Source organism: Mchenga conophoros, linkage group LG5 (genome assembly GCF_057382185.1).
Source record: "Mchenga conophoros isolate Kocher_MC1m ecotype Shallow Benthic linkage group LG5, M_conophoros_male_GT1.1, whole genome shotgun sequence".
NCBI lineage: Eukaryota > Metazoa > Chordata > Actinopteri > Cichliformes > Cichlidae > Mchenga > Mchenga conophoros.
The window spans coordinates 30,786,450-30,801,903 of NC_140530.1; the positions used below are offsets into that span (position 1 = coordinate 30,786,450).

Below are 15,454 nucleotides of genomic sequence, written 5' to 3' on the forward strand. Positions count from 1 at the left end.
GGGGGTGGCCATCTGTCGTGACCGGTGGAGGTGATATGACAAAATTACATTCTTTGCACAAGACCGTGAGCATATTTATGTGTAGTCCTTAAAAATGAAATGGATTTCTGAGATATACTCACAAGTGAGTGAGATGGATATTGAAAAAACATTCTGCCTCTGATCACTATTTTCCCAGCACGGAAGCACAAAAAGTGCTTTTTCATCCTATAATTAGGTACCTACGGTGGACTGTTCATGCTACACGTCTCTGCAGTTGTCCATTTCTTACACTGATCACCTGGAGAATTCTGTAAAACACTAATGTCCTTAATATGCTGTTAGTTATGTCAGTGTGTCAATATTATATAGAAATATTGGCCATTAAGTGCCATTTTATTCAGTTTTATATTTTCACTTTTATATCCATCTGTTTTCTGAGATATAATTCCCTCATTAAATACTGGATGTGCTGACGCTGGTGATATGTTGAGCAGAGGGTAGCTTGTCTGTCATTGGAAATGAGCCTACTAACTGCTTCATTTTGCCTTAGCCAGATGTAAAGAGATTATTGCTAATGCATAAACTAAATACTATATCTTTTAGGATTGTATATAGCTATAATAAATTCTTTTTGATTCAGTTAACCCTTTTAGTACAAATATCCTTTCCTTCAGTCGTTAGTCTCCCACCCCCCGACAGTTTTTGGATGTATTTATTTTTTCTCAGGTCTTCTCATTATCACCAGGTAATTGCCTTTGTATCACTCCATTTTTATTTGGGCGATATAATCTCACGTATGCTGATGTGCTGTTCTGTTATCACCGTGTGTGTGTGTGTGAGTGTTGAATTGTGAAACTGCAGCTCTGTGTGATTTTTTTTTTTGTGCGCAAAGGGCTGATGATCAGGCACAATAAAGCATTCATCTCTGAAGAGTTTGACCTTGTATTTGGCAGTTACTTTTTCTTAGATTTTTCTCGTTTTGCGTTTGTTGTTTTTCTGTGTGTACGTAGCTTTTTTTTGTTGTGTGTTGTTGACTTTTTATCACAGCAGCTTTCATTTAATCTTCAATTACAATAAATTTAGGCAGCTTGAGGTTGCATACTGCATGGAACAAATTAGATAGTATATTTTGTGATTCTGAAGTGTAAGAAAAAAACTTTATTGTATATGGATTATCAGCCCGCCCTATCAGAAGCAATGGCAGCATTGCCCATGTTGTGCCTGACATTTTCCATCATGTTCTTTACCAACTATTCATTGTCATGATGCTGCTGAAATAGCTTTGCTTCTATTAGAGGTTGAAGGAGGATGTGTATTCAAGGGCAAACAACTTAAAAAAATAACTGGTGAAAAGCTTAAAACACATTGCACAACCAAATGTGCTGGATAAATCCAATGAAAATACTAATGCAAGAATCAAATAGACAACTTCTTGGCAAACCTGTAGTATGGTAAGTCAGTTAAAAGAAGTTGCACTGTAGCTCATTTGTTTGATTTAATCTGTAAACCCGTGACTTATGTAACTATCAATGAAGGGATGCATGGTAACATGTTCTTTTCTCTGTATAGGATAAAACATGACTTTTTCCCCCAGAGTGAATCTATTAATTCTACACTACTGAGTTCTTTTCTAAAGAAAAAAGAAGAAGAAAAGAACCACTAAATTATATACTGTTTCAGAAAAGGTGTAGTTATCGTATGTTACTGTACTAAAAGTTTTTGTTTCCATTCTCTTTTTTCAGGATATTTGACAGTTTCCATAGAGCCCCTGCCTCCTGTTGTTGTTGGTGAGACTGTTACTCTCAAGTGTAACTTCAAAACTGATGGAAGGCTGCGTGAGATTGTTTGGTATAGGGTGAGTAAACCTTTCTACAGTTTCAAAGCCATTAAGCATGAGTTGCTTTCTGGAGCATTTGTTTGTGTTATTTCTAGCCATTTGTCATTTCAAGGAGGTCAATGCCAGTAGTCACATCACAGGTTTATGGCTGTGTTAGAACAACCATGTGCTGTCAAACCGCAGTTGTTAGAAAACAAGCTATGATTTGAGCCAGCTGTATGAGAGGCATCACTGGATGTTGCTCAGAATTTGATTTCTCAATCTGGTGGTCATCACCATCATTTCTTAATAGTTCACAGCTGGTGACTCAACAGTTATTAAAATCCCAGTTGGTGTGATACACTGCCTAAGTGCTGCTTATAATTAGGTAGCTGTTGAAGGAGAAAAAACAAAAACCCCTTGTATGTCCACTATAATGGTTTATATGTTTTAAAGTTCTGTATTGAAGTAAAGCAAATCTGCAAAATGTTACAGTTGAAAGAGATGAAATTTGTCTCACTTCAAGTGAGTCACTGATAAGCACTTAAAATGGAAAGCAGTAGCAGCTGCCGCCATCACATTCTTGCCCGACCATTTTTCTTTAAGCCAAAAACTCTCCAGTAATTCTTGAGAGCTATACAGATTTGCTTTGTGAAAGTGTCCGACTTTTTACATTAATGACTTTTCTGGTGATCGGATTTTGTATAATGCAGTACAGGCAAATTGCAGACCCTGAAATCTTATCATTCTAGCTTGAGGGTCTTCATTAAAATGCATTATTGCTCTGCATTGTGTCATTTATGGTGTCTTTGATGCACTTTAATGACTGATCTGTTTTCAAAACAAATGCAGGGGGATGCCGTTATTATTGTATGAGCACGACTCCCTTCACTTTATTTAAAATAGGTCTTGCTTTAAGGAGGATTCTACTGAATTTACAGTTAACTCATTCACTGCCATTGACGTCTATAGCCGTCAATTGCAGTGAATGAGTCAATGGGTTTAACTCATTCACTGCCAATGGCTGGCAGTGAATGAGTTAAAGGTTAGGCCGCTCACCATAAGCTGCAAATAAACAGCATTTCCAAGAGACAGCGTTGTATGTACTAATAGAAAATGATGGATTCTTGTAAGCTCAACGTCTGAAAATTAAAGATGTCAACACTAGAGTTGTTGTACTGACTATAGGAAAATATATGTATAAAGCATTTCCTAAGCTTAAGCAATATTTAACTAAATGTCAATATAGTTTGCCCAACTGGGTGCAGCCTTGAGATGTGCCATGGACTCACCCTCCTGTAGGCCCACCAGCTGCAAGAAGCACCATAGGGGCCTGGTGCAATGTGTGTCAGGCAGTAGTCAGGGGTGTAGCCCCTGGCGGTCCCATCCCCTGGTATAGAGGTTTGCAATTCTGACACGTCACCTCTCTGCTCAGGAAGGAGCCTGAGGTAGTAATTCAGGTTGAGCGATACAGGCTATTTAGTTTGACTCACCCCAAACTTGGTTTCTGGAACCAGTCCAGAGAGACCTGTTGGACTCTGATCCAGTCTGGAATTGCCCTTGGTAAAAGGCAACGGGAAGGGGTGGGCACTCTTGTATCCCCTGGGCTTGTGGTGAACAAAAGGGTTGCTTTTCTACACCATCAGGTTGGGGAACAGGTCCTGACTGTTTGCACATATGCACCAAATGATAGTTCAGAGTACCGAGTTTTATTTGGATCAGTGAGTGGGGTGCTTGACGGTGCTCCGTCTGGTGACTCCCTCGTCCTACTGTAAGACTTCAGTGGTCACATGGGCAATGACAATGAGACCTCCAGGGGTGTGATTGGGAGGAACATCCTGCCTGATCTGAACCTGAGTGACGTTTTGTTATTGGACTTCTGTGTAAACCACAGATTGTCCATAATGAACACCATGTTCCAACAAAAGGATGTCCAAGTAGCACCAGGTCACTCTCGTTTGGAGGTCGATGATCGATTTTGCAATGGTATCATTGTATCTGCCGCCGTATATTCTGGCCACTTAGGTGAAGAGAGGAGCGGAGCTTTCAACTCACCTGGTGGTGAGTTGGATGTGGTCTCTCCAGCATCCTCCACCTAAACGTATAGTGAGAGTACACTGGGAACGTCAGGCAGAGGCAAGATCTTGAACTACCCACACCTTCAAAACTTTGGAATTATTCCAAGGGAGCCTAGAGACACTGAGTCCAAGTGGGCCGTGTTCTGCACCTCCATTGCAGAGGAAGCTACAAGGAACTGTGGCCACAACGTGGCTGGTGCCTGTTGTGCTGGTAATCTCTGAACCAGATGGTGGACAGTGTCAAGCTGAAGAAGGAGTCCTATCAGGCTTGGTTTGCCTGTGGTATTTCGGAGCCAGCTGATGGAACGAGTTTAGGTGGTAGCTGAAGTAACAACTCGGGTGTGGGAGAATTTTGGGTAGGCCATGAAAAAAGCCGTTCGGATTGCCTCAAAGCAATTCTGGCAAACACTCAGGAGGGGAAAGCGGTGGTCATTGGAGGTGGAGTGCTACTGACTTAAACTGAGTATATAGTTGAAGTTTGGAAGGAACACTTCGAGAACCTATTAATCCCACTGACAAAGGGATTGGAAGGAGAGTCCACGGACAAGGAGGATGACTCGCCCATCACTGAGGGCAAGGTCACTGAGGTAGTTAAACAGCTCCTTGGTGGCCAGGCCCTAGGGTGGACAAGGCTCACCCTGAGTTCCTAAAGGCTCTGAATGTTGTAGGGCTGTCTTGGTTGACACACCTCTGCAACATTGTGTGGACATCTGGGACAGTGCCTGGGGTGGTGGTTCCCTTTTTTAATAGGGGGGGCACAGGGTGTGCTCCAACTACAGGGTATCACACTCCTCACCCTTGCTGGGTGTACCAGGGTGCCGGAATTGAGTTCTTCCGTTAGTTGAACCTCAGTTTTTGTCTTAGTCATGGAACACTGAGCTCTTTATCTTCTCGAGGATAATTGAGGATGCGTGGGAGTTTGCCCAAACAGTCTATATGTGTTTTGTGGACTTGGAGAAGGCATTCAACTGCATCCCCCTATGGGGGTGCTTCGGCAGTATTGGGTGTCTGGCCAGTTGCTACGAGCCATATGGTCCCTGTACGAGTGTTGCAGGAGCTTTGTCCACGTTGCTGGCAGTAAGTCAGACACGTTCCAGGTGGGTGTTGGACTGTTGCCAGGACTGCCCTTTGTCACAAATTTTGTTCAGAATTTTTATGGAAAGAAACATTTTACTTTGGTGGCCTCAGAATCTAATTTCTTCTTTGGTAGATAATGTGGTTCTGTTGGCTTAATTAGGCAGTGACCTCCAGCTCACACTAGTGCAGTTCACATCTGAGTGGGAAGTTGCAGGAATGAGACGTAACCTCCCTTTGGGTGAGGTGTGCCTTGTATGTCCCACCAGAAGGAGGCCCCGGTGCAGACCCAGGACACACTGGAGAGACCCAGGACACATTCAGCTGGCGGCTGGGGAGAGGGAAATGTGGGTTCCTCTGCTTAGGCTGCTGCTCCCACAGGATAGCCCCAAAAAATAAATGGACAGATGGATGTCAGGATAGTTGAACCTATAATGCATAATTTTTATGGATTTTTTCCCCCCTTAAATTATGTCTATCCCTCTATCTGTACAAATCTGGACAGAACTGATAAAATGTCCTTCAAATGAAATATTTAAGCGAGCAACTATAATATTAATTATGTGGCATAGGAGATACATTTTCCACACAGTGTGTAATGGAAAGGTTAAAAATCCCCCTAAATGATACAGTCAGTACTCTGGGTCCACATTTACTATTGTTTATCTGTCAAATAAACTGGTTATTAAAAATGTGAGCTTGAATTTGTACAATTTAAAGTATCCAAAAACCCCACTCTGTTACTGAGGTATGCAGTCTCTGTTGGGTCATTCTGAGTGTATTTGAAGAGTCTGTAATGTACAGTACAGCATTGTAGTGATATTGTAGTGATATTCACCTTGGTTTCACCCCCCCCCCCCCCCCCTTCCCAAACCTAAGCTGCAACACTAGTCATTAATGAGCAAGCAGCAGTTTATTGCTTAGGCAGGAAGTGTGTCTTTTGAGCAGCTTCTGCTTTCTCACTTTTATTATTGTGGAATAAGACAGTATCTCTGGGCTCATCTGAGCAAATGCTGACCTTTCAAGGTAGGACAAAGAGATTTATGGCACTTTACACATTCACCTTGCTATCATAGATCACCTTCATTGCTGTGACAATTTAATTTAATCAAGCAGAATTTGGGGAGCATTGCTTACATTCTTTCAGATTTCTGCAGTGTCTATTGATAGCTGTACTTTAAATAACCACTGAGAGAAAAGAGCTGCCCATATTAAGTGTTCTCATGGGGAAATCAACAGAAATCAACCTCAGCTCTCCGGAGGCCACTGCTCAGCACAACCGTTGATAAATTATAAATCAATTACCCACTTGGCTGCCAAAGTTTCTTTAATCTCTGCCTTTTATTTGACTAAATACTGTTGACTTCCCATTTTACCTCCTGTTCAAATGAAACTGGGGTTGATACTCACCTTGGGAATACTCGTAATCAAAGCTCAGCCAATCACAGGGAGTCCTGAATAAGCTGAATATTTCACTGATGTTCATTTGTGATGCTAAGTGGCTCCACAGTGAGGTGGTTTACACTTTTCACTAACAAGTGAAAGCTCACCGTTTTGATCATGGGAGGAAACACAAATCCCTTGGGGTTCGTGTCAAGAAGAGCGTGTGTTGTAAAAGTAAATGAAATATGTGGAGCTATCTGCTGTAATGACCCTTTGTGAAGAGGGAACAGCTGAAGGTAGCTTATTTTTATTTATGATATTAGGTCACATCATATTCTGCTTGAGGATTTTTTTTCAGCATAACGCCTCCACGCTACAGTCAGAATTAGCATGCCTTATTAGCATACCTGTGTTAAAGACGAACCTCATTATTTTCGAGGACCTTTCAAGGCATGCTAACTCAAATTCTCAACCGTATATACAGCAAGGTAAAATAAATGTATTTTATATGAATTGCTATGTGTTTCTTTTATATAAAATATTTTGTATTTGTCTTATCCCCTAATAATAAAGTTTATTCACATGACATCAAATCATTTAAGTTTGAGAAAAATTCTTTATGGCTAAAGGACAAAACATGCAACATTTTTAATATCTTAATTCAACAAGAAAGCAAAACTCTTAAACTTAAGAAAGTCTTCTGCAAGTATCCCGGGCCCTGTCTTGATTTCATGAACAGGGATCTTTTAATGGAAGAGCTTCTTAAAATAACAAACACATTGCCACCCTCCCTAATATAAATTACCTTCTCTGTTTAAATGTGCATTTATCTGCTTCTGCATCAGTGATACTGTTTATTCACATTTATTCATATGTTATTGTTTTTTCAATTATTATATCTATTAGGCTGACTTCTGGTCTTAGACTATGTCTCAGGACAGGAGTTTATTAAGTGGTTTAATTAGGCTGGTTGGTGTTATACTTCCCCTTAATCATACCAGTTTTTCAGTGAATATATTATCACTATTGTTAGTGGTGCCTAATAGTTCTAAAAACTCCATATTCCCCTCATTGAGGTAATTTCCCTAGAGTCTGCAGAGTCTACCTGATTATGCATGTTGCGTAGATTTTCCGATGCACCATTAAAAACATGCAGATAGGTAGACATGAAAAAAATTAGATGTTGAAAATAGATTTCAGGCACAAAAACAACTTCAATCATCAAAAAAAGGCTAAATAAAACATTTTCACCCCCGCTTCCTTTTATGCCTCCCACTCGTATCTTTAATAATGATCGTTTATGGATAGAATCCCTTATAATACTCTCATTTTAGTTTACTCAAGATGACAGACACAAACAGGGTGTTGAATGCAAGAGAGCAAAACCAGTCTTCAGTAATGGATGTGCTATAGCCCTGCAGCTAATGCTTCAAGAGCAAATAAATGAGAGCCTCTCAAGTGTGTACGATAATGCGCTACAGGCCACATGAATGTTTTTAGTGAGTAGTGAATGCTGGCAGGCCACAGATTAAAAACTGAGGATATGTAATACCATCAAGCTCTCTTTTCTGCTTTAACAGCATACGTAATAGTAATGATGGGTGGGCCCTCTTTGGAGCGCTGACACAATTCTGCGAGTTCATCTAATGCTGCAGTTACTTTAATTTATGTCATTTTAATGAATACATATAGTACATATGGGACATCTCCCAATGGGTACCATACTAGTGGTTGTGTAACAAGTTGTGCCTGCCTGTTGAATTCCCCTTGTAATTTTAATAGCAGGATCACCTGTCTCTATCCTGTCCACTCACCCCTCATTCTACCCATTACACAAGCCTCCCCTCTCCTTGGCATAGTTCTTCTGGGATCTTCTCTCTCACCATCACAAGTATCTTCCCTAAAATGCTTCCCTAATTTACCACTGACCTGTCAGCTTGCTGAACTGCTACTCTAATTTCTATCATTAGCTGTGTCCATCTAGTGGAATATTTCGATTCAAGATCATTAGTGTACGCAAAGAGATTTCATTTTATTCATGTTAAAAATGTATACATTATTCTATTCTTTTTTGACAACAAATTACACAAGAAACTAGAATCTAATCTCCAAATGTTGAGGTGATTATTTTGCCAAATGTAACTTGTGTTTTTTAAGTCTGGAGGTCAGAAATAAATGGATTTATTTAGATTTCACAAACTCCAGCAAAGTTGAGCTTTTTATGAAACTTGTGGTTGCCATTCAAATATTCCTGTAGACTTTATCAACTTTTTTGTTTAAAAAAAAGCTGAAACTTTATACTTGCAGTACTTTGGCTTTTATAGTTTTATTGTGCAGAGGAAATTTCTAAGCATAAAGGCAGAAATGTTTTCAAATTGTTAGCAAGCAATCATCAAATTGTCCATAAATGTGCAACGTTAGAACAAAAATATGAAACGCGATTTTAAGTATAATTAGCTTGTAACACTGGTTTTCTGTAAACTGTTGATTAGCTTAATAACCATTTTTTGAACACTGTGTGTCATGAGCCATAGTGTAATCAAAGGCAGCTGCACAGGAGGTAGGTTGAGCCCAGTCGACATAACTATCTGCATAACTAAGTCTCAATTCTATGTTGCAACTTTATTTATTTTTTGTTATGAAATTAATTTTACCTGCAAATATTTATTCAATATTTTTACACTCCTTTGATCAAAACTGGCTGCCTTTTCTAAAAGGTTTTTGGAGGCGACTTTTGTTGTGATTTGGCGCTATATAAATTAAATTGAATTGAATTGAATTGAAAATTGAATGGCAGGGGGCATGCTGAGAAGTATATTACTCATACTTGCTGATCTTGCTCTTTGTCATTTGTGGAAATGTGCTGTGCTGTACAAGAGTTTGTAAGCACAGCAACAATAAACATTATGTTTAGCAAGCTAGAGGAAAAAGAAAGGAAAGAAAAGTGGTGCTCAAAGTAGGAGCAAGGGACGAGAGCAGGATGACGAAACCACCAGGATTTTGGACTTCACTTGGCGTAAGGGTCCAAAAACATATGACAGATATGACAATATTCAGTTCTAGAGAGAAAGTTTTGAAAAAGTTTCCATCTGTATCTTGTAATTTAATTGAAGTTACTTTGGAAGTGGAAAAATATATGAGGGTGGATTTCCTTTTTTTTTAGTGTGTGTGTTTTATTATTTGTGTTGGAGCCCTAGCAGATCACGAAAGGACAATAACCAAAGGCATTCGTAAATTTCAGTCATCAGCTAACGACCACTGAATGCTTGTCAAATTTTAATTAAGCCATCTGCCACCACAGATTTTACTCAGACCATCTCAAGTCAGTTGGTTTTTTTTGCTACAGCACACTACAGCATTGGCATATTGTATGCACATATATAAGGATACAACTGATATCCAAAATGAAAATTGTTGTTAACTACTGCAGCTGTTTCAATTTGTTTGAATGCTTAAAATCAACCCTTGTAGACCAGACTGTAGCTCATCATTTCAAAAACATAAGAAAACGTATGACTTCTGTGTAGAACACATAAACAAATCTGTAAGTTCTTTCCAGGCAAAAAAGCATTGTTATGATATACCTGGAAGCTTTTTTACTCAACTTATGACTCAGATGTAACTGTAAATAGAATACAATAAAAATCCCTTATTGATCCTGATTGGGGAAATTCATGCATTCCAGCAGCAAATGGAGCATAAAGATTCAAAATGAGCAAGATATTAAACCAAAAACTGTACAAGAGAAGTGAATAGCTACGATTGTGTTTTTAAAGTGCTATATAAATAGATTATGATGATGATGATTGTGTCAACCATTTGTTTGGGGACTGAAGTGAGTTGTTTAGGATATTCTGATCCTTTTTTGTCAATAAGCGCTCCTGTTAGCCAGCATTAGTAAAACTGTCTTTGAAGTGGATCTAACATTGGTGGACTGCCACAGTGAATAAACACTCATATGATGTCAGAGTGTAATAAAACTGAAGGTATGTGTAATTTTTAGGACACTCAATGCTAAACTTAGTAGCGTAATATTAGCCTATATCCATATTATAAGCATCACATCTGTAATCTTCTGATAATCCATCCATCCATTCGCTTCCGCTTATCCTTTTCAGGGTCGCGGGGGGCGCTGAAGCCTATCCCAGCTGTCATAGGGCGAAAGGCGGGGTACACCCTGGACAGGTCGCCAGTCTGTCGCAGGGCTAACACATAGGGACAGACAACCATTCACACTCACATTCACACCTAGTGGCAATTTGGATTATTCAATTAACCTATCCCCACAAGCTGCATGTCTTTGGACGGTGGGAGGAAGCCGGAGTACCCGGAGAGAACCCACGCAAACACGGGGAGAACATGCAAACTCCACACAGAAAGACCCCGGCCTGATGGTGGAATTGAACTCAGGACCTTCTTGCTGTGCGGCAACAGTGCTAACCACCATGCCACCGTGCTGCCCTCTTCTGATAATATCAGGAATAAATAAACAGGTTTATTCACATTTTTATGTTGGACCTGATGCTTGAGGTGACAGGGTGACATTTTATTAAGATGCCATTCAAGCTGTCTCTTTCCTTTGTGTTCTCACTTCTTCGATGAAGGGGACCCTTCTCAAATGGGATAACATAGGTGTGATCCTTAATATCTTGAGTCTGAAGGTGTAGACACAAATTAAAATGTTGTGCAATGCAAAATTAGATTGGTTCTCCTTCGCCTTTGGTGCACTGCGTATGTGGCCGGTCTCTAGCCATGTACATAAAATGTAATTAGGCAAAATCCAGTTGCTTAGAATTATCTGAGCAACTGGATTCAAGATGGTGGGGTAACATGGCGGACTGCTGTCCATTCTTACATATTTTAATCAATTAATGAATTAATTAGTTTATGAGAAAGCAAAGAAGTAGTTTAAAGTTGAGGTTAGTAGCTCAGGATTAAGAGAAAAGGTTTTGCCATGTCTCGTGCTTATATTCCATGTAGAGTCTTTTGTTTGTCAAGCACAGGACTGTCTGAAATCATTTCTGTTTTGCTATGCACCATTTTATTTGACTGAAATATATTCATATTCTAGAGTACTTAATAGAACAATGACACTATTTTGTTAGATAGGACGATTTGTTGCTATGGTTGCATCAAGTGGTTTCCTTCAGTAAGCCAGTCCACTCTCTCTGAAAGATTTTTAAAAAAGACTATAAAACACGACTTTTTAAAAGATATTCCCCATTCTACAAATGTGTGCTCATTTTTTAAAAAATGATTTCATTTTTATTTTTTATTGAGAAAGTCATTTATATATACCTACTTAGATTTCCATCTTGACATGCTGTCATTATCTTAACAGCACAGAAATGTACAAGTCTACAGTAGTGTTGCCAGCTGTGTTTGGACATAGGCCAGCTGCCTTTGCTTAGTTGCTTAGAGGGGAACATGATGTTTATATTTAGCAATATAGAATTCGATCTGCAGAAAGAAAAGTACTGACCAGGCTACAACTATACAATCTAACTTGTAGCAAGAAATGTGTTCACAATTAATAGCAGAGCACTTCCTGCGCTGACTCTGAGCACTTTATTCTAATACCTCTTACACTGCTTCTCTTAGTCTTTTCAAGATTTACTCGTGGCCAGCATTTGACAAATCCCATTAAAGCTGCTGACAGTGTTAAAGCACAATACAATAGCAATGCAAATGACTTATCTCTTGTCATAGCCAGGCAAGAAATATAGGTAGCACATTACCTGAGGGCAGTGTGTCAGTTGGTTTACTGTCAGATGTATTTAACCAGATACTTGACTAAAAAAAAGAGTGTTTTTCTAGCCAATAATCCGCTTTCTTGACTGAGAAGAGACACAGGAGGCATCATATGTTAAAACTGAGTTTAAAACCTTCAAGACAAGGTTGCCTGGGCAACTGGAATCTCTGAGTTCAGAAGAGAGCTCACAGAGTGCGTACGCACAGCACACTCCTGTGGGGTTATTGGGTGCCTGACTTCCAACTGTTTAATCCCCAAGTGTAATTGTGTAGGTTCAAAAACTTCCCTTTTCACTCATCCATTGACGTGTATATGATTGTGTGTGTGCTATCTGTATGCCTTTTTGTTAATCTCTCTGTTCATCTGCCTGTCTATCTAAGGTAGAATTTATGAAAATAATTGTAAAAAAATTGGTAGTGCAGACAAAAGTTTCTTGAAGAAAATAAAAGCAGTACCCAGTGTTTCCTTCAGTAACATATTCTTTTTAGAGATACTGTTCCAGTTTCGGAGCAGTTATTTTTGACTAAAACACAAAATAAAGCAAAACAAAATACAACAAAGAAAAAAAAAAAACTTAATCCAAATCCATGCAGTTGAGCCATAATATGTTCATAATATGTCTTCCATGCATGCCACCACAGCACTGAACATATGCTGTATTTTATAATTCATGCTTAGCCATGAAAAGTAAGAAGGAAAAAGCACATCTACTTGCATTTTTACTACAATATTGAATAGATGTCCCTTTATCTGCCACTACAAAGCTGAAGCTATCGTGAACCTCAGCTGTGGTCTTTATTAGCGTTAATTTGTTTAGGGGGTTAAGGGCAGTGCAGTCACCGTCTTTGGCATTGGGGGAAATGGCCTATAGATTTCTATTCAGGGTACTTTGAGTGGCTGGTATCTTGGCTATACGCGGTACTTTTCTACATATGTTTTAACAGTCTTTTCATCTTTGTATTTAGCCATGCTCTGCGGAACTGAGAAATTCATAAATCTTTGCATGCATTACAAGCTTCATCAACAAAGTAGTACAGATCTCTATCAAAACCTCTGGCCATGGTGCTGCTCTAAGGTTTGTGCCAAAGGGCTTTCCTGGCTTCTGTCCATGGTGCTGATTTGGCTCTAGCCTGGAGAGCAAATAACATTGCTTCCATCATCCACTAAATCTCCCCACAGGATAATTCTGCACCTGGGAGAATTAACCTACTTGTTAAACAATAGCAAACTCTCTATTTGTCTGATACTGTTTGTAGCCAATATTCAGGTTACTCTGCATCACTTTTGATGGTTATCTTTAAGTCTACCTGTTACATCTGTGCACATAGTATTGTTAGATAGAAGAGATTTATTATTAGTGGCTTTTATGTTAATGGGGCTTATGCCCAAAGTGTTATTTAGTCAGTTATCCCTACCCAGCAGTACTTTATTGTTTTACTTTGTAAACTGCTTGAGTGTATAATACCATTAAAATGACTGACTGAGCATTACCCTGCCTTCATCTTGCTTATGTGCTTGGGTTCAACCTTTGTCTATCAGAAAGAAGAATTTTACATTTGTTTAGACACTAAAATATAATCTTTTTACGTTGTTGAAAAATCAATTTGTGTTTCAAATAGGTCCACTAGAGCCATATGCAGTCTAATAATAAATTTTGCAATCATTAGTCCAAGTAATTACTTGATACCACATTTCCACGCAGTTTAACATTTTCCAAAATGCACATTAGGGCTATTACGTTCCTGATATGTTGATTGTCTTTTCTAATTCTGTATCTTCAGCTCAATGCAGTTGTACCAAGATTAGATGTTAAATGTGAGTTTTTTCAGATACATTATTATTACCAGTATAGTTGAATTTGAACTTTTCTATGTATACTGTTTTGGCTGAGCCAAAGTTTAAGGTTTAAGGTTTCTACAGCAGAGTAACTGACCTATGTTAAAGGACATCAGTTGCATTTTACTTTAAAGATGGTTACACATGCTCCACTGTTGAAAAAAAAAAAAGATGCACCTCTTTAAACGGTGGTACAAACCTCTGTCATCGTTATTAGCCTGCTGCTCCATGCCGAATGTGGTGCCCCCCAGGGGAATGGGAGATAAGGTGATATGGATCACTGCACAGCAACCTTCCCTTTGAGGATGTCACTAGGGCAAATAAGCAGCCTGTTATACACAGAATGATAATTACACACTTCATGTCAGCAAACTACAGGATGAGTCTCTTTTGTTATCCACAAATGCTAATAGCAACAATAGAGACTGATCATTCTTGTGCCTGTCAGAGAGCCTGTGCTGCTAGTGACAGAGGCAACAATAGGAAATTTTGATTCAGCAATGCAATGGAAGCATAATACCTCCTCGCTGTTACCATGTCCCAGAGCTCCCCAGGTATCTATAAAAAGCATACTTTGCATCTAATTAATCAGAGAATTCAACAACTGTTTGTATACAAAAAAGACCTTGTGAGGTCATTAATTTTACTGAGGTATTTTCTCCACGTGACAGTAGAATTAATGACATCCTGCTGTTACATTATAGAGTTTCATTTGAGATATATATTATACAGTGTGTCACGGGCAAATCTATACTATTTGCTTTGGTCTGATGTTGGTTGGAAAACAGTATTAACTGTTACAGTGGGGCAAAAAAGTATTTAGTCAGCCACCGATTGTGCAAGTTCCCCCACCTAAAATGATGACAGAGGTCAGTAATTTGCACCAGAGGTACACTTCAACTGTGAGAGACAGAATGTGAAAAAAAAATCCATGAATTCACATGGTAGGATTTGTAAAGAATTTATTCGTAAATCAGGGTGGAAAATAAGTATTTGGTCAATAACAAAAATACAACTCAATACTTTGTAACATAACCTTTGTTGGCAATAACAGAGGTCAAACGCTTACTATAGGTCTTTACCAGGTTTGCACACACAGTAGCTGGTATTTTGGCCCATTCCTCCATGCAGATCTTCTCGAGAGCAGTGATGTTTTGGGGCTGTCGCCGAGCAACACGGACTTTCAACTCCCGCCACAGATTTTCTATGGGGTTGAGGTCTGGAGACTGGCTAGGCCACTCCAGGACTTTCAAATGCTTCTTACGGAGCCACTCCTTTGTTGCCCGGGCGGTGTGTTTTGGATCATTGTCATGTTGGAAGACCCAGCCTCGTTTCATCTTCAAAGTTCTCACTGATGGAAGGAGGTTCTGGCTCAAAATCTCACGATACATGGCCCCATTCATTCTGTCCTTAACACGGATCAGTCGTCCTGTCCCCTTGGCAGAAAAACAGCCCCATAGCATGATGTTTCCACCCCCATGCTTCACAGTAGGTATGGTGTTCTTGGGAAGCAACTCAGTATTCTTCTTCCTC

General features: G+C 39.4%; 1 protein-coding gene across 4 annotated transcripts in view; it reads left to right on the top strand.

Annotated features, from left to right (window-relative positions):
* igsf21a (immunoglobin superfamily, member 21a) overlaps positions 1-15,454 on the top strand; it is a 194,242-nt gene that overhangs the window by 68,110 nt on the left and 110,678 nt on the right. For all 4 annotated transcript variants that reach the window (XM_085274826.1, XM_085274825.1, XM_085274827.1 and 1 more), the window contains one exon: positions 1,725-1,837. In XM_085274826.1, coding sequence (XP_085130952.1) covers positions 1,725-1,837 — 113 coding nt within the window. The remainder of the gene's footprint in view (positions 1-1,724; positions 1,838-15,454) is intronic.